The 25,240-nt window shown below is 42.2% G+C and overlaps 2 protein-coding genes across 2 annotated transcripts in view; both read left to right on the top strand.

Annotated features, from left to right (window-relative positions):
* Positions 1-9,752, top strand: part of LOC139410817 (stalled ribosome sensor GCN1-like) — a 33,938-nt gene extending 24,186 nt beyond the window's left edge. Inside the window, exons 49-57 of the mRNA XM_071156352.1 lie at positions 61-174; positions 3,813-4,043; positions 4,291-4,484; positions 4,674-4,788; positions 7,498-7,594; positions 8,060-8,208; positions 8,328-8,438; positions 8,644-8,865; positions 9,029-9,752. Of these exons, the coding sequence (XP_071012453.1) occupies positions 61-174; positions 3,813-4,043; positions 4,291-4,484; positions 4,674-4,788; positions 7,498-7,594; positions 8,060-8,208; positions 8,328-8,438; positions 8,644-8,865; positions 9,029-9,154 (1,359 nt within the window). The 3' untranslated portion in view covers positions 9,155-9,752. The remainder of the gene's footprint in view (positions 1-60; positions 175-3,812; positions 4,044-4,290; positions 4,485-4,673; positions 4,789-7,497; positions 7,595-8,059; positions 8,209-8,327; positions 8,439-8,643; positions 8,866-9,028) is intronic.
* Positions 9,753-10,128: 376 nt separating this feature from the next.
* On the top strand, positions 10,129-24,164 carry LOC139410816 (ras-related protein Rab-35-like). Its single transcript, XM_071156351.1, has 6 exons — positions 10,129-10,428; positions 15,211-15,261; positions 15,407-15,530; positions 20,780-20,904; positions 21,384-21,508; positions 21,751-24,164. The coding sequence occupies exons 1-6, from the start codon at positions 10,134-10,136 to the stop codon at positions 21,877-21,879; spliced, it is 849 nt and encodes a 282-aa protein (XP_071012452.1). The 5' UTR covers positions 10,129-10,133; the 3' UTR covers positions 21,880-24,164.
* Positions 24,165-25,240: the final 1,076 nt, after the last annotated feature.

Here is a 25,240-nt window from a genome sequence, read left to right as displayed (position 1 = left end):
AAGGTTAACTGACAGAGTATGCATCTATGTAAAGTAATGTTAAACTCTTTGTTTTTGTAGAAACTGGATGCTGGCAGCCAGCTGGCTCTGATTGATGACCTGCACAGAGACATCCGGTCAGTGGCAGCAGATGTCAAGGGTCAGCATCTGCCTGGGTTCTGTCTGCCCAAGAAGGTAAGCCTCTCCTCTAGAAAGATGGCGCATTTCCACTGAGGATTTAGCCCAGTGGTTTACCCAGAAGGCTCAGACCTTTCTGTTTTCCATCTACACGAGCCGGCACCCATGTCACACTGGGCCATGGCTCTGGCGGACCTACTTTAACTTGGAGCCAAGCCCCCTGGGTACTTTTCAGCTGGCATTTACATAACACTGGCTAACTGAACTTTAACAGCTAACAAAGCAACATTCTTGAATGATACATTGGTTGTTGAAGTCTTTAGTATCACACTCCTAATGGAAACTCACTAAAGGAGTCCACATGCTTCCCAGCCGCAACGTGTTACAGCCTTATTCTAAAATGGATTAATTAATTTATTTTCCTCATCAATCTACACACTATACCCCATAATGACAAAGCTAAAAAATGTTTTTAGAAATGTATGCAAATATATTAAAAAAAGAAACAGAAATACCTGATTTACATAAGTCTTCAGACACTTTGCTATAAGACTGGAAATTGAGCTTGGGCGCATCCTGTTTCCATTGATCATCCTTGAGATGTTTCTACAACTTGATTGGAGTCCACATGTGATAAATTCAATTGATTGCATGTGATTTGGAAAGGCACACACCTGTCAATATAAGGTCCCACAGTTGACAGTGCATGTCAGAGCAAAAACCAAGCCATGAGGTCTAAGGAATTGTCCGTAGAGCTCTGAGACAGTGTTGTGTCGAGGCACCAATCTGGGGAAGGGTACCCAAACATTAATGCAGCATTGAAGGACCCCAAGAACACAGTGGCCATCATTCTTAAAAGGAAGAAGTTTTGAACCACCAAGACTCTTCCTAGAGCTGGCCGCCCGGCCTAACTGAGCAATCGGGGAGAATGGCCTTGGTCAGGGAGGTGACCAAGAACCCAATGGTCACTTTGGCAGAGCTCCTTTAAAAAATGTTTTTATATATTTTCTTTATTTAACCAGGTAGGCTAGGTTGTGAACAAGTTCTCATTTACAACTGCGACCTGGCCTAGATAAAGCACAGCAGTTCGACACACGCAACAACAGAGTTACACATGGAATAAACAAACATACAATAGAAAAAGTTTATAAACAGTGGCAATAAATAGGCCATGGTGGTTAAAGTTATTACAATATACCAATTAAACACTGGAGTGATTGATGTGCAGAAGATGTGCAAGTAGGGATACTGGGGTACAAAGGAGCAAGATAAATAAGTACAGTAAGGGGATGATGGTAGTTGAAAGGGCTGTGTACAGGTGCAGTGATCTGTGAGCTGCTCTGACAGCTGGTGCTTAAAGCTAGTGAGGGAGATATGAGTCTCCAGCTTCGCTGATTTTTACAGTTTGTTCCAGTCATTGGCAGCAGAGAACTGGAAGGAAAGGCGACCAAAGTGGGAATTGGCTTTGGGGTGCCCAGTGAGATATACCTGCTGGAGCTCGTGCTACAGGTGGGTGCTGCTATGGTGATCAGTGTGCTGAGATAAGGCGGGGCTTTACATAGCAAAGACTTGTAGATGACCTGTTGCCAGTGGGTTTGGCTACGAGTATGAAGCGAGGGCCAGCCAACGAGAGTGTACAGGTCGCAGTGGTGGGTAGTATATGGGGCTTTGGTGACAACGGATGGCACTGTGATAGACTGCATCCAATTTGTTGAGTAGAGTGTTGGAGGCTATTTTGTTGAGGATCGGTAGAATGGTCAGTTTTACGAGGGTATGTTTGGAAGCATGAGTGAAGGATGCTTTGTTGCGAAATAGGAAGCCGATTCTAGATTTAATTTTGAATTGGAGATGCTTAACGTGAGTCTGGAAGGAGAGCTTACAGTCTAACCAGACACCTAGGTATTTGTAATTGTCCACATATTCTAAGTCAGAACCGTCCATAGTAGTGATGCTGGACGGGCAATTGTAGAATAAGGTTCCAATTTAACAAAATGTGGAAAAAATCAAGGGGTCTGAATACTTTTTGAATGCACTGTATGTTATGGCAACAATTAGATTTTTTTTGCTTCCGTGAAGGTGTTTTCGGCTGTTTTGGCACACATTTTTTTCCTTGAGACAAGCCAAAGTCTGCCCTTTCGTCGGTGATTGGTCAACAGTAGGGATTCTTCAATTAAGTCTTTGTTGTCATTCAAGGAGAGGAGACTCGTTTTCATGCACATTATTTAATTGAGAAATACTGCACCAAACATCTTAGATGTAATTCTGACTATTTTGAGGACGTTTACTGGATACTGCGTCTCAAAATGTACAAACCACACTATTGACGCTTTTTTCTCCTTTTTCAAGCGAAGGTCTTTTTAAGGGAGTATGCAAGCGCACGTCTTCGGTTCACCTAGCCGAATTCGGCTAGTTACCAGCTGGACTGAAGCAAGCTGACACCTTAACACTAGAGCTTACATTAGCAACATGCATGCACCCGCCCACCTGAGGATCTGTCTTTCAGCAATCTATTTCCTGTGTTTGAGGCGGGAAAGGTCCACTTGTCACTTAAATCTCGCTGGATTGATTGCTTTAATTTCCCTCCCACGACTCTTTCATACTTTTGTGCCTGTAGTTTTTTTTTTTACCGTTAATGTTATGACAGCGAAAATGTTTAATGACCTGTCAAACACACTCTTGTAATGGCTGAAATGGGCTCAATGGAATACATTGTCTTTTTGTTGATTTAATGCATTGTCTCGACACTTACATCACAAGAAAGAGAAGAAAAATAACTTATTTTGATGGGCGTTCGTTTTTTTGTGGAATTGAATTTTTTTATTTAATACAAATTAGATGCGCTGCAATGAAAGCAACTTCCGGAAATATACACAGATTATAGTGATATTATGTTTGATCTCGCAAACAATGTAAAGTATGTTTACATGGGTGTAATCTAGAGCCAAGCGTGTTGATTTTTAATCCGAGGGTATCCTGCTATTGACACACTTGAATCATACAATAGAACGTGACAACGTAATTGAGGCAGTCCAGACCGTGCAGGTAGGTTAGACTGAGCAAGTGTTTGGTGGTTGCAGGCCTGTTCCACCCCTTTATATTAATTGATTAATAAATGCAAATACATATGGTGTATTTATGCAAATGAGGCACATATAATTTTCTTAATCTTAACACAAAATATATAAAAGAGAACTGATACACACATTTTCTTATTGTGTGTGTATGTGTGTGTGTATATTATTATTTATTTATTTATTTTAAAATTTGACAGAAATTGATGACCTGAAGTCCACCGGAAGTCCATTATTTGTCTGTGCCAGTAAAAAAATGTTTTATGTGCTATAATTCAGTCAATATATGAGGGATTATACAATTCAAAACGTTTGGAATATCTTCATCCATTTTCCAACTGTTGAATTTATAATTTTTTTTAAAACCTTTTAACAATTTTGATGACCGTTGATATTAATATAAAACACTGGTGACACACATCCTAGTGTGGGGGTAAGTCTAGATAGAAAACACCAATATGGTGACACACATCCTGATGTGGGGGTAAGTGTAGATAGAAAAACACCAATTACAGTCACATCTACAAGTTACTCCAACTCAGGTTGACTAATGTTAATATACCCTGTGTCCTCCCTCTTCCTCCCCCCCCCCCCCATTCTTCTTCTCCTCTCCCTCTTCCCCAGGGTGTGACCTGCATCCTGCCAGTCCTGAGGGAGGGAGTGTTGACAGGCAGTCCTGAGCAGAAAGAGGAGGCGGCTAAGGCACTGGGAGGAGTCATCAAGCTGACATCCCCGGATGCTCTCCGACCATCTGTGGTCAACATTACTGGACCGCTCATCCGTATCCTGGGAGACCGCTTTGCCTGGAGTGTGAAGACCTCTCTACTAGAGACACTCACCCTGCTGCTGGCCAAGGTCAGTGTCTGCTGATGATTCAGTCTGATGTTAAAGGCTGTGTTCGGTAAGCACAAAATGGGAGGAGACATTTTTTGGGGGGAAATGGAGTTAATACATTAAATAAATAAACTATTTTCGCTCTTCCATTTCTAAATGTTTTCCCATTTTGTACCTACTAAACACAATCCTGTAGTTTCCTCCCTGCTGGAACGATGGTTGGTGTCTGGCTCTGGTCTTGACCATGTTGCTCTGCCCCTGTCTCCAGGTAGGCATAGCCCTGAAGCCCTTCCTGCCCCAGCTCCAGACCACCTTCCTAAAGGCTCTGCAGGACTCCAGCCGGGCGGTTAGACTGAGGGCCGCTGAGGCCCTGGGCCAGCTGGTCTCTATCCACAGCAAGGTGGACCCTCTATTTACCGAGCAGCTCTCTGCCATCAACAACGCTGAGGACTCCGGAGTGAGGTACGCAAAACCATTAAATTATGGGAATGTTTCTGGAATTTAGCAACCCTCAGGTGTTCTTACTGAGAAACAATATCAAGAGTAGTGATCAGTTCCATATAGGATTCCCCTCATTTAAGAAATTATTTTTGATTGATTAGATTCAATTAATCAAAATTGTGATCCTAGTGTTCTGCTCCCATATTTCAGGGAGACCATGCTACAAGCCTTACGATTTGTCATCCAGGGAGCGGGTTCAAAGGTTGACCCAGCCATCAGGAAAAACATTACCACGACATTGCTGAGCATGCTGGGACATGATGAGGTATGTACAAAGATGTTGGATAAATAAAGAGGGTTCACTCAGGTCGTTGTCAGTTCTGGTCTACTTAACGGGGTGGTTCTCCCATAGGCACCAACCAATGCAATAGCAGCTGAGTCTAGTCTACTTACAGGCTGACAACACCGCTCGCGTCGCAAAATACATTTTGAAATCTATATTATTCAATCATTGCACCCACACTGCATTGCCAAGGGCTAAAATAGAAATCAGTTATATTTGGGACGCAGATCGCACAGCAAGTCCTGCCTCTCCCATCTCCTCATTGGTTTATAGAAGCAGGTACCCACGTGCCATCTCCTCATTGGTAATACCCACGTGGGTGACTGAAAGACGAATGAGGTCAGTGGTGGTAATGCACCTAATTTATGAAAGTTGCCAATCGCAATATAATGTCAGTAGAAGAAAAAGCCTAGGAGGAGAGATGACTAGAAATGATTCGGTTGACCGTTTTATGTGTGGATTAATTGTCGGAGTAGAGGACCTTGTGCATTTCAGGTAAGATAACAACTCAATGTTTATATCCCAGGACAAATTAGCTAGCAACAGCCAGCTAGCTAAATAGGACAAATTAGCTAGCAACAGCCAGCTAGCTAAATAGGACAAATTAGCTAGCAACAGCCAGCTAGCTAAATAGGACAAATTAGCTAGCAAGTGCAAGTTAGCTAGCTAAATTGCCATAAATGTTTAATGCTTTTCGACTTGTTCCCAAAACAATGTAATTGAGCCAGAATTTGTTTTGATATTTTAACCTGCTTGTCGTGATCGTGTTTGGTGTGGGGGGGGGGCTAAATAAATGTATGCACGATGGCGCAAGCGCGCAGCCGATTTAGGTTCCGAGTTACAGTGAGCTCGAAGTATTCAGACAGTGACAATTGTTTTGCTTTGGCAATTCTAGCACGTTGGTTAATGTGTAGACTGTTGGCTTTAATTTGAGGGTATTTTCATCCATATCAGCTTAACCATTTAGAAATTACTGCAGTTTTTGTATATAGTCCCTGCCCATTTTAGGGGACTAAAAGTATTGTGACAAATTAAGTTGTGTATTATAGTCAACCATTTTTAGTATTTGGTCCCATATTCCTAACATGCAATGATTACATCAAGCTTGTGACTCTACAAACGTGTTTGCTGCATTGCTGTTTTGGTTGTGTTTCAGATTATTTTGTGCCCAATAGAAATGAATGGTAAATAATGTATTGTGCCATTTTGGAGTCACTTTTATTGTATATAAGAATCTAATATGTTTCTAAACACTTCTACGTTAATGCGGATACTACCATTTATTATGCATAGTCCTGACTGAATCATGAATAATAAAAAGTGAGAAAGTTATACGCACAAATATCATACCCTCAAAGACATGCAATACCGGGAGGTTAGCATTGGGGGGGTGATATTTATGCCTAACTTTCTCACTCATTATTATTCACAATACATTCAGGACTATCCATCATGGTAGCATCCGCACTAATGCAGAAGTGTTTACAAACATTATTCTTATTTATAATAAAAGTAACTCCAAAATGACACACTACATTATTTACCATTTCTATTGGGGACAAAATATGAAACACCACCAAAACAAACAGCAAATGCATCCAACAAGTTTGTAGAGTCACAAACTTGATGTAATTGGTCCCATATTCCCATCAGGAATATGGGACCAAATACTACACTTTTGACTACTTTAATACACGTATAAGTGAATTTGTGCAAATACTTTTGGTCCCCTACAATGGGGGACTATATACATAAAGTGCTGTAATTTCTAAACGGTTCATCCGATATGGATGAAAATACCTTGAAGTTAAAGCTGGCAGTCTGCACATTAACCTTATAGTCAATGTATCATTTAAAATCCGAAGTGCTGGCATACAGAGCCAAAACTACAACAGTGTCACTGGCCCAATACTTTTGAAGCTTACTGTAGTTCCTTGACTTTCATTGAACCAAACAAAGCCGCGAATGGGGTGTCTCACTTCCTCTTCCATGTCTGGTATGTCTTCGTGCAGATACACTGACTGCAGCACGTATGAATGCAACAGATGTTTTTAAGGCAGACTACTGATCGCCCCTTTGTCTCCGTTAGTGGTAATTGTTAGAATTGAGTGCAAAACAATATCAGTTTTATCTTGCTAGCTAAATATATATTTTACCTGCAATACTGAACCTCGCATAAGGACACATTCAGATCCAAGTTTCAGTGACAGAATCTTTTAGTGCTTTTAGAGTGCAATGTTACATTTTAGCTCTGATCAGACTTGACTTCCGTCAGTCTAGGCAGGATGTGGCTTTATGAAAGTGGTTTTTGGCCTCCTTGTCAGCATGTGTATGAAAGCCTTAAAGCTGCAATAAGTCACTTTTTGGGCAACCTGACCAAATTCACATAGAAATGTGTGTTATAGATCTGTCATTCTCATTGAAAGCAAGTCTAAGAAGCGGTAGATCTGTTCTATGTGCACTTTTTATTCTTCCCGTTCTCAAGTTTCATTTTTGCTCCTTTTACTTTGGGTTTTGTACACCAGCTTCAAACTGCTGAAAATACTATATTTTTGGTTAAGGAATATATATTTCAGTGTTTTTGCTTGTTTTGTCACAAACTGAAATTAGGCGAACTATTCGAATTTTAGAAACCAGGTGCATCTTTAAGTAGACTGATGTCGGTCTAACTGTGTGTGTGTGTGTGTGTAGGATGCTACACGCATGTCCTCAGCAGGGTGTGTAGGAGAGCTGTGTGCCTTCCTGTCTGAAGAGGAGCTGAGAAGTGTGTTGCTTCAGCACGTCCTGGGTAGGAATTTACTGTCACACCATACTCTCCCTCACACTACCCAGGGTTTCAGGAGGGAATGTCTCTCTTGTAACCAAAAAGCTAGCCACTTAGCTAGCAAGTCAGCAAACCAAATGCTGGAGCCCTGAGATGGATGTAATTATTTGACTCATCTTAGATTTCTTATAGTTTCACCCCCGCAGCCCCCCCAAAATAATATATATATTTTTTCAACATTTTACTGTATTAAAAATTATACCGTTGGTATTTCAAAATACCCCCCGGTATACAGTATAAATGGTATATCACCCAAGCCTAATTTATAGCATGTTACTGTACAGCCACTACGTTCCAAGTTAGGCGCTTATTAATGGTAAAATCATATACGGGTATGAGTGTAAAGGGCTACCTCACTCTATCAAAATGGTAAAGTAGTAAGGAAAGACATTCATGTTTGTACTAAAACAATGCCCTCTCTTCTCCTAGCTGACATATCAGGTGTGGACTGGATGGTGCGTCATGGTCGCAGTATGGCCCTGGCCATCGCAGTCAAGTCTGCGCCCGAGCAGCTGTGTGTGGAGGAGTACAGTTCAACTGTGATGGAGACCATCCTTGCCAATGCCACTGCAGACAGGGTAGATCCCATTAGTTTACTCATTCTGTTCAACCAGACCATGGAAGGATTTGCTTTCCAAGCACTCTCTTCCCTTGTCTTTACCCTCTCTGACTAACCACTGTGCCCTGTCTCCTCAAGATCCCCATAGCCACCAGTGGGATCAGAGCCATGGGCTACCTGATGAGACATCATCTCAGAACCGAGGGAGCAAGTGGCTCATCACAGCGCATTATCACACAGTTTGTCAAGGTGAGGCAGGGGGGTACTTTCTCTTTAAGGTCACTTTTTTCCCATTTGCAAAAAAATGTTTTTCCAATCGAGCACTGAAAGTGTGTATATTGTTCAATATTTGGGGTGCATGAATATGGGTATTATCTGTAAGAAATAAGAACCACTATGACAGTGCTCCTCTGAGTATTTGTCAGTAACCTCTCTCCTGTAATTTCCCCTGCAGTGTCTCCAGAACCAGTCCAGTGACATCAGGCTGGTGTCGGAGCGGGTGCTGTGGTGGGTGTTTAAGGACAAGGCCACGCCCTCCCTGGAGCCCGCCCTCATCAAGCCTCTGGTGAAGAGCCTGCTGGACAATACCAAGGACAAGAACACCAGCGTCAGAGCCCAGAGCGAACACACCATCGTCAGCCTGCTCCGACTCCGCCAGGGAGAGCAGACCATGCAGGTCCGTGACACACACATACAAATAAACATCCACACAGTCTCAATACTCATTATAAAGAGGACAATACTCGGGCTGATGGATTTAAGTTGTGCATTGTGCATCTGGTGTACTTATCCAATAATATTAAAATCTCTCACTCTGTAATGTTATGTTTGTCTTTCAGAGCGTTAGTGCCATCCTTGACTCCGCAAGTAATGACCTGCTGTCTGACTGTCACCGCCGCTCCCTGAGGAAGATCTCCAGCCTTCCAGACTCTAACGAAGAGATTGACGACACCATCCTCACGTGATGGGCAAGACTGAACACAGCTTGACAAATCCATACGGTTGCTCATGTACTCAGAAAAGACCTCCACAGCAATCAAGAAAAACTCTGTCACGTCTCACAAATGCATACATCTATGGAGAGAACCCTCACACACACATACATCCCCATTAACTCCATGTTATCCATGGACCAAGGAAAAGGTATGAATTTACTCACTTTCCTTCATAATCCCCCCCCCTTTGGACAATTATTTCATTTTTTGATGTTTTAGTGGCTCTAAACATACATTTAGAACATTTGTTTCATCTCACTAAGTGCAGTTAAATTTCCTGAGTGAGCTCACTGCATAAAGAAAGTAATTTGTGCCAATTCCTTTGACATTTTAAATGTGTATTCAATGTCCCTCTTATTTTATTGAATTTATTTTGAGCATCACTGATACTAGTATAACAAAGCAGCAATTACATTTCTCCCATTGCTTATCCTCTGGGTTTTATACCTCTGCTTTGTGTGTGTGGGGAACGCAACCTGTTACCTTTATGATAAAGTTGATATTCTAAACAATTATACGGTTGTAAAAATAAATCAAATAAAGACCTTGATTTGATAATGGTTTGAATTAGTCTGAATTAACTCAAGACTTTTTGCCACCTTGTGAACGTCACTCATTAATTTATCTAATTGCATTCACCAGTATACAACACAAGTTACACAAATTGGAAATGAAGCTAGTAAGTCATATGTCCTCTGTAAATTCAGAGAAGTATCCCTTAGTTAAGAGTGAAAAACTGCTGCCTATGACTTGGATACACATGAGACTGGATGTGGTGCGTTTTAGCAATTGTGTTGCTCCGAATGCAGTCTGTCTAGGTCAAAGGTGTATAATTATTTACGAACAAATGGAAAGGTGCAAACTTTCAACGGCTCCCTGCATGGTGGCTAGAATCAATGGGCCCAAATGGATTAATGGTCCCACTTTGTCGTGCGTCTGCGCAGTGAGCATGGTTCGCGTAGGGTTGGGTGCACAACACTGTGCAGTAACTACCAGAGAAGGAAGCAGAGTTTCCGGCTATTTGCAGCAGAGGGAGAGGATTGCTGACACCGCCGGATCGGGGGCTAGCAATTGGGCACACTCATTCATATCGGGGGTAGGGTTGGTGAATTACAAGCCAAGGGTACAGACAGCAAGTCGAGAGGAAGACCAAAGTAACAGCAAAAGGCGGGGTGACCCACCAACTACCGGCATGGCCAGGGACTACGATTACCTCTTCAAGCTGCTCATCATCGGTGACAGTGGTAAGCGGATACCGGGGATGTGTGACGGGAAATGGGCCTTTCGAGGTTTTTACACGACGAGTCGCAGAAATGTAGGTCGAGGTTCATAACGTGATTTTGGACTCAGTTTTAAGTTGACGTCTTCATTTTAAAAGTCCACATCCAATATTTTCGAGCAATGGGAAAGAGCGGTGACTAGGGCGGAGGTTGTGTATCGCAGGCTGTCAGCCGATCAGGCCGGATATCGCTCGCTGCACGATAGTGTATTAGCGTCTATACTGGGACGAATTCCATCCATTCTAAGAATGTTATTTATGCGGGATACTTGACTGCCCAAGTATTATGGTGTTCCAAGTGTGTACATTGTAACTAAATGTTTACATTACTTCGTAAAGCTAGCAAAGTGCTATTAGATTACTAGTTAGAGCTACACTACAGTTCGCTAGTAAGCTAACGTTAGTCAGCTAACGTTACACACTTACTGGCGAGTGTTTTTATTTTATCCCAGTAGCTAGCGGCTCCATTGAAGTTGTTAACCAACCGTTATCCTGCTGTGTCAACTAGCTAGGTGGCTTGTCAGTGTCGTAGTAGAATATATATATATTTTCAGTAGTAGTTATGTTTGTAATTGCATATTAAAATGTGAAGTGCAGAGTTGTTTACAATAACCTTGGCTTGAATGATTTCTAGATGCTCCCTGGTTAGGGCCTAGTAGACACATGATGCAGTAATGAAACATTCATAATATCATGATCCAACTAAATGCCAGAAGTCCAGTGAATATGAGGTATATTAGCTAAGAACAATACTACCACGTGTTGTTTTTCTACCTCCTACTCATATTTTTTTTTAAAGATGGTTGCATTCAGGTGAAAACATAAATCCACATTGACAACTCCACAATCACAATCCCTTTGTTGGGAAAGATCCATTGACACTCCCGGTCCTGGCACTACCCTGTCAGCTAGCTGATCACAATAGTGGGAAAGAAAGCAGTACCACAGACACACAGGGGCCTGTGTCCCCTCAGCTGCAGTCTGGTACCAGTATTAGCACCACTGTTATGAGATTCAAAGAAAATGTAAACCAATGCTAAATGCAAGTCCTGTCCCCTACCCTGTCACACTTACACATGCAATTGTTGCTGAGATCGATCTGACACGTATAGGGTTTAGGAGCTCAGATCAAGGGTCCCTTTCTGGACCTCATGGTCCCTCTGCAGTTAATTGGTCAATGAAAACTATTATTTGGACTGACAGAGGTCAAGTTTTGCATGACAACAACAAAGCAGAAACCAACTGTCACCCAGGCTACTGTGCCTCACATTTGTTAACTAGTTTAAATACAGTATTGATGATTTTGAATGACATACTGTATTTTGTAACTTGTGCTTTTGCTTATCATCCTATACACATTATGGGACTATATCTTGACCACATATGACAGCTAGGTACTCCTTCACAGACCGATAATAGTCCTACAGGTATCACTGACGACTGTTTTACCAGTTAGACCAGAGATGGGTAATGGACCTGCCAGGTACCAGAGATTCTACAGGTTTACCCTTTACTCACCCAGTCATTGATATCATTCACTGTTAACAAGACTGACTACTGGACTGTCCAGTCCATCACTCAAAACAAAGATGGATTTCACTGGCTTATGACAGAGCCTGATTAAAAGGTAGCAATGATATGGTGATGTGGTTGTTAGTGGCCTGACAGATGTAAGTATTGTTACCCACAGAAAGAACACTATCTGTTTCTTGTAGCTGCAAGTAATGCTGTCTGGTGAAAGTGAACAAGACTCAGTGAATGATCAGAGGGATTTGTTTTCTGATGGGCTTTTAACTCAGGACCAATCAACCGCAGCTAGGCATGATCACATTACCTTTAGCTAACAACTGATCTGAGCTGGTAGTACCTCTGCTTGGACTCACAGTTAAGCTCTGACATTTTGGCCAACTCCTCATCTGACAGTTGGCTAGCTGCCTGTCTTTGCCTCTTAGTGAATTCACTGAAAGTGTCATCTGATTGGTGTACCAAGTAATTTGCAACATGGGATGTTATGAACTATACCAGCATAATTTGTTGCAAACCATCACCTCTATATTATTGTGATCTTAAACCTACTAAAGGTTATGCAGAGTTCAGCTGTCACTGTCTTTTATACATAGACATGGACTAGATGGCATGTATTTGTCTGAGTGCATGCTGTCAAGGCCTGGCTGACTGACTGTGCTAATATACACTACATGACCAAAAGTATGTGGACACCTTCTTGTCAAACATCTCATTCAGATATCATGGGCATTAATATTGAGTTGGTCCCCCCCTTTGCTGCTGTAACAGCCTCCACTCTTCTGGGAAGGCTTTCCACTAGACGTTGGAACATTGCTGCAGGGAATTACTTCCATTCATCCTTGAGCATTAGTGAGGTCGAGCACTGATGTTGGGTGATTAGGTCTGGCTTGCCATCGGCGTTCAATTCATCCCAAAGGTGTTTGATGGAGTTGAGGTCAGGGCTCTGACCAGGCCAGTCAAGTTCTTCCACACCGATCTCGACAAACTTTTTCTGTATGGACCTCGCTTTGTGCACGTGGGCATTGTCATGCTGAAACAGGAAAGGGCCTTCCCCAAACTGTTGCCACAAAGTTGGAAGCACAGAATTGTCTAGTATGTCATTGTATGCTGTAGCATTAAGATTTCCCTTCACTGGAACTAAGGGGCCTAGCCCGAATCATGGAAAAACAGCCCCTCACGATTATTTCTCCTCCACCGAACTTTACAGTTGGCACTCAGGCGGGTAGCGGTCACCTGTCATCCGCCAAACCCAGATTCTTCCGTCAGACTGCCAGATGGTGAAGCGTGAATCATCACTCCAGAGAACGCATTTCCACTGCTCCAGAGTCCAATGGCGGGGAGCTTTACACCACTCCAGCCGATGCTTGGTATTGCGCATAGTGATCTTAGGCTTGTGTGCGACTGCTCAGCCATGGAAATCCATTTCATGAAGCTCCTGTTGCACACTGAGGACAGACAATATAAAACAATATTCGCTACGTGCTTTAGTGCCCGTCGGTCCCGTTCTGTGAGCTTGTGTGGCCTACCACTTCGCGGCTGAGCCATTGTTGCTCCTAGATATTTACGGTTATATGCATTCACTGTTGACCAGGGCAGCTCTCGCAGGGCCGAAATTTGATGAACTGACTTGTTGGGGAGGTGGCATCCTATGACGGTGCCACTTTGAAAGTAACTGAGCTCTTCAGTAAAGCCATTCGACTGTCAATGTTTGAATATGGAGTTTGCATGGCGGTGTGCTTGATTTTATACACCTGTCAGCAACGGGTGTGGCTGAAAAAGTCACTCATTTGAAGGGATGTCCACAAACGTTTGTGTATATATAGTGTATCTATACGATATACCACAGAGGTCAGGAACACACCAGCCTAGTTTTAGGTGTTTTTTTATTTTATTTTATTTAAACTTTATTTAACCAGGTAGGCTAGTTGAGAACAAGTTCTCATTTACAACTGCGACCTGGCCAAGATAAAGCATAGCAGTGTGAACAGACAACAACACAAAGTTACACATGGAGTAAACAATAAACAAGTCAATAACACAGTAGAAAAAAGAAAGAGTCTACCGTATGTATATACATTGTGTGCAAAAGGCATGAGGAGGTAGGCAAATAATTACAATTTAGCAGATTAACACTGGAGTGATAAATTATCAAATGGTCATGTACAGGTAGAGATACTGGTGTGCAAAAGAGCAGCAAAGTAAATAAATACAAACAGTATGGGGATGAGGTAGGTAAATTGGGTGGGCTATTTACCGATGGACTATGTACAGCAGCAGCGATCGGTTAGCTGCTCAGATGGCAGATGTTTAAAGTTGGTGAGGGAGATAAGTCTCCAACTTCAGCAATTTTTGCAATTCGTTCCAGTCACAGGCAGCAGAGAACTGGAAGGAACGGCGGCCAAATGAGGTGTTGGCTTTAGGGATGGTCAATGAGATACACCTGCTGGAGCGCGTGCTACGGATGGTTGTTGCCATGGTGACCAGTGAACTGAGATAAGGCGGAGCTTTACTTTACATGGACTTGTAGATGACCTGGAGCCAGTGGGTCTGGCGACGAATATGTAGCGAGGACCAGCCGACTAGAGCATACAGGTCGCAGTGGTGGGTGGTATAAGGTGCTTTAGTAACAAAACGGATGGCACTGTGATAAACTGCATCCAGTTTGCTGAGTAGAGTATTGGAAGCTATTTTGTAGATGACATCGCCGAAGTCGAGGATCGGTAGGATAGTCAGTTTTACTAGGGTAAGTTTGGCGGCGTGAGTGAAGGAGGCTTTGTTGCGGAATAGAAAGCCGACTCTAGATTTGATTTTAGATTGGAGATGTTTGATATGAGTCTGGAAGGAGAGTTTGCAGTCTAGCCAGACACCTAGGTACTTATAGATGTCCACATATTCTTGGTCGTAACCATCCAGGGTGGTGATGCTAGTCGGGCGTGCGGGTGCAGGCAGCGAACGGTTATCGTCCTCTGTTATTCCTCCTGGCTCTTTCATGGTCAGAGAAAAACAGAGCTATGAAAATATGATGACTCTGGTGGCAAGCATATGTTTACAAAACATAACTCGAAGTCAGATAAATCTACATCTTCCTTCAAATTAGCTTACTCATGAAAACCTCTGTGTAGCCTAAACGTCATAATTAAAGGGTGGTAAGATATCAAATCTACTGAGTTGTAAGCCTTTTTAATCTGACTCTCAACCTGTCATTTTCTCTTCATTTCAGGGGTGGGGAAGAGCAGTCTCCTCCTGCGGTTTGCAGACAACACATTTTCAGGTAAGAGTAAATCTATCAGGTTATAAATTGTTTGTTCTGTTGTATTTGAACAACTGTCCAACCCACACTACGTACAGTGAGTATTTGCCTTGCAAAATCAGACACTGGGTCTCATAACTTGTGTTGTTTTTGTTGTTGTTTGCAGGTAGCTACATCACCACGATTGGAGTAGACTTCAAGATCCGGACAGTGGAGATCAATGGGGAGAAGGTGAAGCTGCAGATCTGGGATACGGCAGGACAGGAGCGCTTCCGCACCATCACCTCCACGTGAGTACAGGCAGGGATGACTAACACGCACACACAAACACATGGAGAGCTGCAGTATTTTTTTACGAGGCCAACTTTTATGATAGTTTGAGCAAGTACTTCTCAAAGACTAGAATCATTTCCATGTTCTTTTTGGAATCTGATGGAATTTCCCACAGACCTTAATTACAAATTTTAGTAACAGGTGGTTTTTAGTCCGAATTATAGGACGGTAAAGGTTGGAGCTCAATGGCTCTCTCACTTGGGTGTCATCCCCATGGAGTTACTTCACCTTGTTTCTATTTCTATTGCAGAAATTAGTGCCAATGCAATTTATTTTCTTATTTTTTTACATTTTCTTTTGCTTGCCTCCATTGTCCAAGTTTCTCATTTTCTGTCCGTTGTGTATTTCGGCTCCATGTTTGACAGATAATTACTTGTGTAGAGCCTGGGTTTCTTGGGACGCAGGTATTGCTCTGGCTACCAGATAATTTCTTTTTTTGCCAAGTGGAATAGGGTCATTGCCTTTTTAAAATTGTGGCACAAATAACTAACAATGACCGAATTGGAAGACATTCCTCTCTGAATTCATGTTGTTTTTTTGTTTATTTTTTACTATGGCAGGTATTTTCTCTCAAGTGAGTGCTTCCTAAGCTGGAGTGGCTGAGAGAGTGTGCCCAGCCTTTCTCCTCTCTGTCATGAGAAATATGTGTAGTAATGAGCAGTTAGCATTCCTGAACAAGAATGCCGTCACTCAGGAGGGTAGGGTAAAGGTCTGTGAGCTAGTGAGAATGACCTAACAACTGTCTGACTCACACTGCTCTCAGTTTGTCATGAATAGGACAGCATATAAAAAAAAAAACATTCACTCCTTTTGGACTTTGCCGGACGGTACAATACTTTGACACTGTTTGGCTTTGATGACCTGCTACTATGACAGAGTGGAGATAGTAAAAACCTTGCTGCTTTGGACATTCACTCAATTTACAATAACGACAGTGAGGAACTGACAAAGGTGTTGAGAAAGAGAGGCATTTGAACCTGTGCATGTTTCCCAAGCCCTCTGGGAAATTTGTAAATTTCTTCTTAGAAACAGAGCTGCTGGTTTTCCTATGGGAAAACCTCTACAAGTCTACAGCATGGATTCAGTGTGTGTTTTCTACTGAGCTGAGGGAACCTGGCTGTGTGAGGAGGGAGGTGGAGACTGCTACTGCTGGGTTGTTTTCGCTGATTGTTAATTGTGGAGAAGTAGAGTGGCATGGTGCCTCATTAGGTCTATGTGAATTTCAGGATAGAGATGGCTCACAGAGCCCTGCGTGCTGGAGTGGGAAACCCCACCTCCGTAAGGTAAATGGTCAGCCCACCCAGGGTGTATTTTGCCATATGTCCTTCCGTCAGTCACAGTCCAGTAGCTGCCATATGTTTGTCTTTATGGACAGCAGCGTGTGTGTGTGCGTGTGTGGGGGGGGGGGGGGGGGGGGGGGGGGGGTCTGGAGTCTGGCTCCAGCGCCCACTGTGTGTTGTGGTTCTCCATTCATCTGTGCAGAACACCCCCGCTGACTGCCCCCTTACTCCTGGGCTGTGTGTGTCAGGCCATTACAATATCTCACACAAACACACACACCACCCGCCCCTTTGAAAGGCCTATTGTGCTTTTTGTGTGTGTTGTGCAGTCAGATTGGGGATGCACCCTCATTTTGGGTCCTAGTCAAACTTATTCAGACATTTTTTTTGTTTGTTCATGAATACTGTGGCTGTCCTCTACTTCCAGCTCTGTATAGCCTATATACAGGTAACTGCCAAAATAAAAGAAACACCAGCATAAAGTGTCTTAATAGGACGCTGGGCCAACACGACCCGCCAGAACATCTTCATTGCGTCTTGGCATAGATTTTAAATGTCCGGAATTCTATTGGAGGGATGTGACGCCATTCTCCCACAAGAAATTGCTTAATCTGGTGTTTTGTTGCTTATGGTGGTGAAAGATGCTGTTTCAGGCACCACTCCAGCATCTCCCATAAGTGTTCAATTGGGTTGAGATCTGGTGAGTGAGACGACACACACACTCTTTAAACCCCCTGTGCTCCTTTCAGACCCCTCTTTCAAAGTCACTGAGATACCTTTTAGCCATGGTAGCCAAAATAATGGGCAACTCGGCATTTTTATACATGATGGGATGTTAATTGCTTAATTAACTAAAATCAAATGACATTTTATTGGTCACATACACGTGTTTGGCAGATGTTATTGCGGATGGAGCGAAATGCTTGTGCTGCTAGTTCTGACAGTGCAGTAATATCTCAGTTTCACAACGTATACCCCAAATACACTTAAATCTAAGTAAGGAATGGATTAAGAATATACATATATATATACATATACAGTTGAAGTCGGAAGTTTACATACACTTTAGCCAAATACATTTAAACTCAGTTTTTCACAATTCCTGACATTTAATCTTAATAAACAATTCCCTGTCTTAGTTCAGTTAGGATCACCACTTTATTTTAAGAATGTGAAATGTCAGAATAATAGAAGAGAGAATTATTTATTTCAGCTTTTATTTCTTTCATCACATTCCCAGTGGGTCAGAAGTTTACATACACTCAATTAGTATTTGGTAGCATTGCCTTTAAATTGTTTAACTTGGGTCAAACGTTTCGGGTAGCCTTCCACAAGCTTCCCACAATAAGTTGGGTGCATTTTGGCCCATTCCTCCGGACAGAGCTGGTGTAACTGAGTCAGGTTTGTAGGCCTTTTTGCTCGCACACGCTTTTTCAGTTCTGCCCACAAATTTTCTATAGGATTGAGGTCAGGGCTTTGTGATGGCCACTCCAATACTTTGTTGTCCTTAAGTCATTTTGCCACAACTTTGGAAGTATGCTTGGGGTCATTGTCCATTTGGAAGACCCATTTGCGACCAAGTTTTAACTTAATGTCTTGAGATGTTGCTTCAATATATCCACATCATTTTCCTCATGATGCCATCTATTTTGTGAAGTGCACCAGTCCCTCCTGCAGCAAAGCACCCCCACAACATGATGCTGCCACCCCCACAACATGATGCTGCCACCCCCGTGCTTCACGGTTGGGATGGTGTTCTTCGGCTTGCAAGCCTCACCCTTTTTCCTCCAAACATAATGGTCATTATGGCCAAACAATTCTATTTTTCTTTCATCAGACCAGAGGACATTTCTCTAAAAAGTATGATCTTTGTCCCCATGTGCAGTTGCAAACTGTAGTCTGGCTTTTTTTGTCGGTTTTGGAGCAGTGGCTTCTTCCTTGCTGAGCTGCCTTTCAGGTTATGTTGATCTATGACTCGTTTTACTGTGGATATAGATACTTTTGTACCTGTTTCCTCCAGGTCCTTTGCTGCTGTTCTGGGATTGATTTGCACTTTTCGCACCAAAGTACGTTCATCTCTAGGAGACAGAAAGCGTCTTCTTCCTGAGCGGTATGATGGCTGCGTGGTCCCATGGTGTTTATACTTGCGTACTATTGTTTGTACAGATGAACGTGGTACCTTCAGGCGTTTGGAAATTGCTCCCAAAGATGAACCAGACTTGTGGAGGTCTGCAATTTTTTTTCTGAGGTCTCGGCTGATTTCTTTTGATTTTTCCATGATGTCAAGCAAAGAGGCACTGAGTTTGAAGGTAGGCCTTACAGGTACACCTCCAATTGACTCAAATTATGTCAATTATCCTATCAGAAGCTTCTAAAGTCATGACATCATTTTCTGGAATTTTCCAAGCTGTTTAAAGGCACAGTCTTTTTAAATTAATTTATCTTATTAACACTTTGTTCTAGCTAGCTATTTGTGTAGGTAGCTATCAAGTAAACCCAATGATGTGTATGTAAACTTCTGACCCACTAGAATTGTGACTAAGTGAAATAATCTGTCTTTAAACAATTGTTGGAGAAATGACTTGTGTCATGCACAAAGTAGATGTCCTAACCGACTTCAACTGTATATATGAAATGGGTGATACAATTTTAAAGTGACTAAGATACCGTAGAATAGTGTGGAGTACAGTTTATACGTATGGGATGAGTAATGCTGGATACGGAACATTATTAAAGTGGCTAGTAATCCATTTCTAAAAGTGACCAGTGATTCCTAATCTATGCCTATAGGCAGCCGCCTCTGATGTGCTGGTGATGGCTGTTTAGCAGTCTGATGGCCTTGAGATATAAGCTGTTTGTCAGTCTCTCGGTCCCTGCTTTGATGCACCTGTACTGACCTTGCCTTCTGGATGGTAGCGGGGTGAACAAGCAGTGGCTCGGGTGGTTGATCTTTTTGGCTTTCCTGTGACATCAGAGGTGCTGTAGGTGTCCAGGAGGGCGGGAAGTTTGCCCCTGGTAATGCGTTGGGCAGACCGCACCACCCTCTGGAGAGTTATGCAGTTGCAGTACCAGGCGGTGATACAGCCCGACAGGATGCTCTCAATTGTGCATCTGTAAAAGTTTGAGCGTTTTAGGTGTTAAGCCAAATTTCTTTAGACTCCTGAGGTTGAAGAGGCGCTGTAGTGCCTTCTTCACCCCACTGTCTGTATGATGTGTACGCCGAGAAACTTGAAGCTTCAAAACATCATGGCCACCTAATCATCCCCAGCTTACAATTGGCTCATTCATCCATCTCCTTTCCCCTGTAACTATTCCCCAGGTCGTTGCTGTAAATGAGAATGTGTTCTCAGTCAACTTACCTGGTAAAATAACGGTTAAATAAAAAAGTGTTTCCTTTATTTTGGCAATTACCTGTACATCAGTCTTTGTCATAGTCCACTGGACTCTTTCGTCTTCAAAGGAAAACTGTGGTGAGCATTATCCCTGGCTTCCTGCTGACCGTTGCCCCACCCTGCCTCAGAGAGACTCCTTCTTGCTCTCATCCTTTCAGGAACACTATAATTAATATGGATTATTGAACTCTGAGCAGCATGTGGAGTCAGTGTATATGTTATACGCTTTCAGTTCATTTTGGCTGTTATAGGAATGACAAAAGGAAATAAATTGTCTGTATTGTGCCATTTATTGGAAAAGATCTAAGTCTATTGGATCATAAAGAAGCATTGCATCTTAATTGTGAGCTTCTGCAGTCCTGGGCTCATTTGTCTTCAATCATACTCTTTGCTTTGTTAACATCAGTTGGGATTGATTGAAATTGCCAATGTGTGTTTGTGTAATAGTGTGACTCTGTTCTCTTAAGTTAGGCTCCCCCTATTGGACTTGAGGTCAACATGCTCACTGCTCTCTCTTTCTGTCTCTGTCTCCAGATACTACAGAGGAACACATGGGGTCATAGTGGTATATGATGTCACAAGTGCCGAATCCTTTGTCAATGTGAAACGATGGCTACATGAAATCAACCAGAACTGTGATGACGTGTGTCGAATATTAGGTGAGTCCAGTCCACCTGTTTCAAATACCTTTACTCAGTGCAGTGTTTTTGCAGCAGGGACCCTTGCTTAAGGCCGTATGAAATCCTTGCAGTGGACGGAATCGCGGAATCCAGACATCAAAATGGAATTCAACAATATAAAAAAATCGTTTAACTTTTATTGAATGCTGTTAACTAATTAGAACATTTATTAATTTGCACAAATTTCTCATAAGACATGAAAATAATGAAGCAACAGAATAGGAACGCCCCTGTCTGTGTGCGGTGTCTATCAATTATTGCATCGACATGAACACAGAACATACAATTTTGTTTTAACTATTAAAAAAAGTGTAATTTTGAGAGTGAAAAACGTAAAATAATCTGAAACCCGGAAAACGAAACTGAGGAATCTGGAAAAAATGCAACAGATTTGAACGGATCCTACATGCAGTTGAGCAGAACGCTAAAAAGGTCTTTCTATTCCTATTCTGCCTTAGTGGGAAACAAGAACGACGATCCCAACTCAAAGGTGGTGGAGACGACTGACGCACAGAAGTTTGCAGAGCAGATGAGCATCAACCTCTTTGAGACGAGTGCAAAAGAGAACATCAATGTGGAAGAGGTAAGTCATTGGCCAGGGACCCTGTAATATTAGTAATGGAAAGTTCAGTGGGTAGAATTGTTCATGGAACACAGGCTTGAAGGTGAGGTTGTTGTTGCTTCATTGGAGGAAATATATAACAATCTCTCATCCAAAACAACGTAGTTGATTGTTTACCATATTGTGTTGTTTTGTGATTTCCCCACAGAAGTTTAACTGTAGTTGATGGCGTTCACCATGTTGTTTTTGTGTTTTCCCCATAGATGTTTAACTGCATCACAGAGCTAGTGCTGAGAGCCAAGAAGGAGGTGCAGGCCAAGCAGCAGCAGCAGCAACAGAATGACGTGGTCAAACTCACCAAGAACAGTAAACGAAAGAAAAAGTGCTGCTAGCGAACTCAAACCCACTCACAAAGTCCAGCAGCGTCTGCTCCAGAGAACACACACGGGATGGGACTCCAAGCATCTAAATTAAGACCAGATAGATTTAATAAATATACAATGGGAAAAAAGTCCCCTTCGGACAAAAATCATGAAGAAAAAAAATAAATGTACAGATTTTATTAGAAGTCAGAAGTTTTATTTGGAATTCAGCAGATGAGCACTATTTAACAGTGATCCTCCTTGAAGGATCTGCAAGCAGACAAGTGATGGCCATAATGCTCAGATTTCTATATGCATATATTCTTACATCGGTATCTATTTTGTCCTTCTCATTCCACTTCACACGGGACATTGAGTCAAGTGAAACTGTGCACCCGAAGTGGAGGACTCACTTTTTTGGGGGATGATTTTCTTTGTTTTTTGGGGGTGAGGGGTGGGGTCTGTTGTTGGAATGGGGGACTAAGTAAAACATCTTTACTGGGGAAGGGGTTCACAACCTTCGTACATTTTTTATTTTGACTTTTCAGACACCTGTATGGCTCATCCCAACCCATTATGAACTTCTGGTTTGTTTTTGGACTTGATGGGAAAATATCATGAGGATGATGATTGATAGGCAACCTTTAGCAACTAATCCAATGGACAGAACTGGTGACTTCTATCTTATCTTTGGTTCTCTTTTTTTGCCAAGCTTTTTCTCCTCTTCCCCTTAATCTCTAGCCAACGACCGGTTTCTAGAGAGATTTTCAGAGCAGTGAACCACTCCCATGGCCCTGGCTGGGACGCAATGCTCTGCCATCACCACTCACTGCAGTCTTATTGTGCGCTAAGTTTGTTTTTAAAAGAAGAAAAAAATCTTCCACTTTTTTAAAACAATGATACTGCCAATATGTTGTGAATGAAATAGTTAGAAACTCTGTGTCTCCCCTTATTGGACTGTTGCCATAGAGACCCACTGGGTGTAGTAATTTGGGGTTAGGGTCTGTAGGGGCCCAGGTAGCCCTCAGGGAGAGAGCCCAGGAACCACTCTCTAACCACTCTCCAGCCTCTGGCCTCTACTCCCATGCTCCAAACACCTCATATCAGCACCTCTCACAGCTATGGATTCAACTCCCTTAGCTTCCACCACTTGTGGTGCATTTTAATTATAACATCTATCAGTGCAGGGTGCATTTGGTTTGTGCCAAGAGGATGGTGTTGACAAGAAATGGGAGGTTTATTGTAGTCGGTGCAGTGATCCTGATCCATAGCTGACTGGTTAGCCTTGTGTGTATGTGTGTGTTCAGCACTTAACACTGTTTGAAGGGGTATGTATAAGGTATCTGACATGCATTTTAGTATTCATAAGCTATCAAGGAGCTTGCAAAATGTTCTGAACTATTAACACGTGTATGCCTGGTGGTTTCGTCATGTTTCTATCTAGGACTTGTGACTATCTGGTTATCTGTTTAACCAAAGTCTTAATATCCAGTGTTCTGCTTGACTGTGAGTGAGTGGCAGGCTGGCAGTGAGAGACTGTTTCCTTCCTGAGGGTCTGCTATGGGGGAGCATTAGTAATGGAGCAATGAGAACCTTGACCGTAGCACTTTCCTACACACATCGGGCCCTGAATACCTCTCCCTCTGCTTGAGGGTAACTGGTGTAGGCTGAGGTGGCCATGATGTGGGTTTGGGAAATCTCTATGTGACCCTAACCAGACAACCATTGAGGTGGGGAACATGACAGTGCCACAACCTGAGCTCTGGGTGATGCAAGCCAAGCAGTGGAGAAATGGGATCAAATTCCAGACTTCTATTCATTATGTGTATATAAATATAGTTGTGTGTTTTATATTCAATATACAGAACATACACACATTCGCACACACAATTGTGCATGTATTGACATGCCTTGTGTGCTATGGTTGAAACACACTTATCAGCTGTGGTTTGCTGTACACTGGAGAAAGAGATGTACTATTCAGTTCCCTTCATGAATTTAATCAATAAACGTTTTAAAATAATAAATATTTGACACAATGACTGATCTCTCTTGTCAATTATTTGAAGCTTGCTCTTGATTCTTGTTGGGCTTCTGTCTTCTTGCTTTTTGTTAATAAAACTATGTAGGAATTGTGCAACTTAAATATCTTCTATAAAGCTGTTGTTTTCTTCTTTGTTGTTGACCACAATGAAACTATATGAACTCACAGTGTAGAGCATTCATTTACTTTGACTGTAAGTGGCCTGATAAATGGAGTTTTGTCCATAGAAGGCAAGGGCTTTTTCTCAATATATGGAGTGGATCCAAAGTAAGAACACTACCAAGACAGTTTCTTTATTTCTGTCCCCATTTTATTTTTTCACAGTGGCCTCCACATATAGAATCACATTCATTGGGTACACTTTCCCTTGGAAAATTGCTAGAAAAATCACTTCTCATTTACAATATTTGGATATTTTTTCCCCATTACTAAAAATAGTAATTTGCTATGAATATAAAACCATACTCTTACACATTTCTTTCATCATAAATATTATGTACCTCGTTATGAAAGTGTCATCAATATAGTAAAAATTAAGTTTGTCATGTCATATGTACAATATTTGAATGAGTATGCATATTCATAATGTGTAATACATACAGTGGGGCAAAAAAAGTATTTAGTCAGCCACCAATTGTGCAAGTTCTCCCACTTAAAAAAGATGAGAGAGGCCTGTAATTTTCACCATAGGTACACCACAACTATGACAGACAAAATGAAAAAAAAAATCCAGAAAATCACATTGTAGGATTTTTAATGAATTTATTTGCAAACTATGGTGGAAAATAAGTATTTGATCAATAACAAAAGTTTATCTCAATACTTTGTTATATACCCTTTGTTGGCAATGACAGAGGTCAAATGTTTTCTGTAAGTCTTCACAAGGTTTTCACACACTGTTGATGGTATTTTGGCCCATTCCTCCATGCAGATCTCCTCTAGAGCAGTGATGTTTTGGGGCTGTTGCTGGGCAACACGGACTTTCAACTCCCTCCAAAGATTTTCTATGGGGTTGAGATCTGGAGACTGGCTAGGCCACTCCAGGACCTTGAAATGCTTCTTACGAAGCCACTCCTTTGTTGCCCGGGCGGTGTGTTTGGGATCATTGTCATGCTGAAAGACCCAGCCACGTTTCATCTTCAATGCCCTTGCTGATGGAAGGAGGTTTTCACTCAAAATCTCACGAAACATGGCCCCATTCATTCTTTCCTTTACACGGATCAGTCGTCCTGGTCCCTTTGCAGAAAAACAGCCCCAAAGCATGATGTTTCCACCCCCATGCTTCACAGTAGGTATGGTGTTCTTTGGATGCAACTCAGCATTCTTTGTCCTCCAAACACGACGAGT

Source organism: Oncorhynchus clarkii, chromosome 6, assembly GCF_045791955.1.
Source record: "Oncorhynchus clarkii lewisi isolate Uvic-CL-2024 chromosome 6, UVic_Ocla_1.0, whole genome shotgun sequence".
NCBI classification, from domain to species: Eukaryota; Metazoa; Chordata; class Actinopteri; order Salmoniformes; family Salmonidae; genus Oncorhynchus; species Oncorhynchus clarkii.
This window is presented reverse-complemented; position numbering and strand designations above follow the sequence as displayed.

Excerpts from the sequence above, each read along its gene's own strand:
- LOC139410816 (XM_071156351.1), top strand. The coding sequence starts at position 10,134 with ATGGTTCGCGTAGGGTTGGGTGCACAACACTGTGCAGTAACTACCAGA. Across the intron at positions 10,429-15,210 it reads GCTCATCATCGGTGACAGTG|GGGTGGGGAAGAGCAGTCTC; the intron begins GTAAGCGGATAC and ends TCTTCATTTCAG. Across the intron at positions 21,509-21,750 it reads AGAACATCAATGTGGAAGAG|ATGTTTAACTGCATCACAGA; the intron begins GTAAGTCATTGG and ends TTTTCCCCATAG.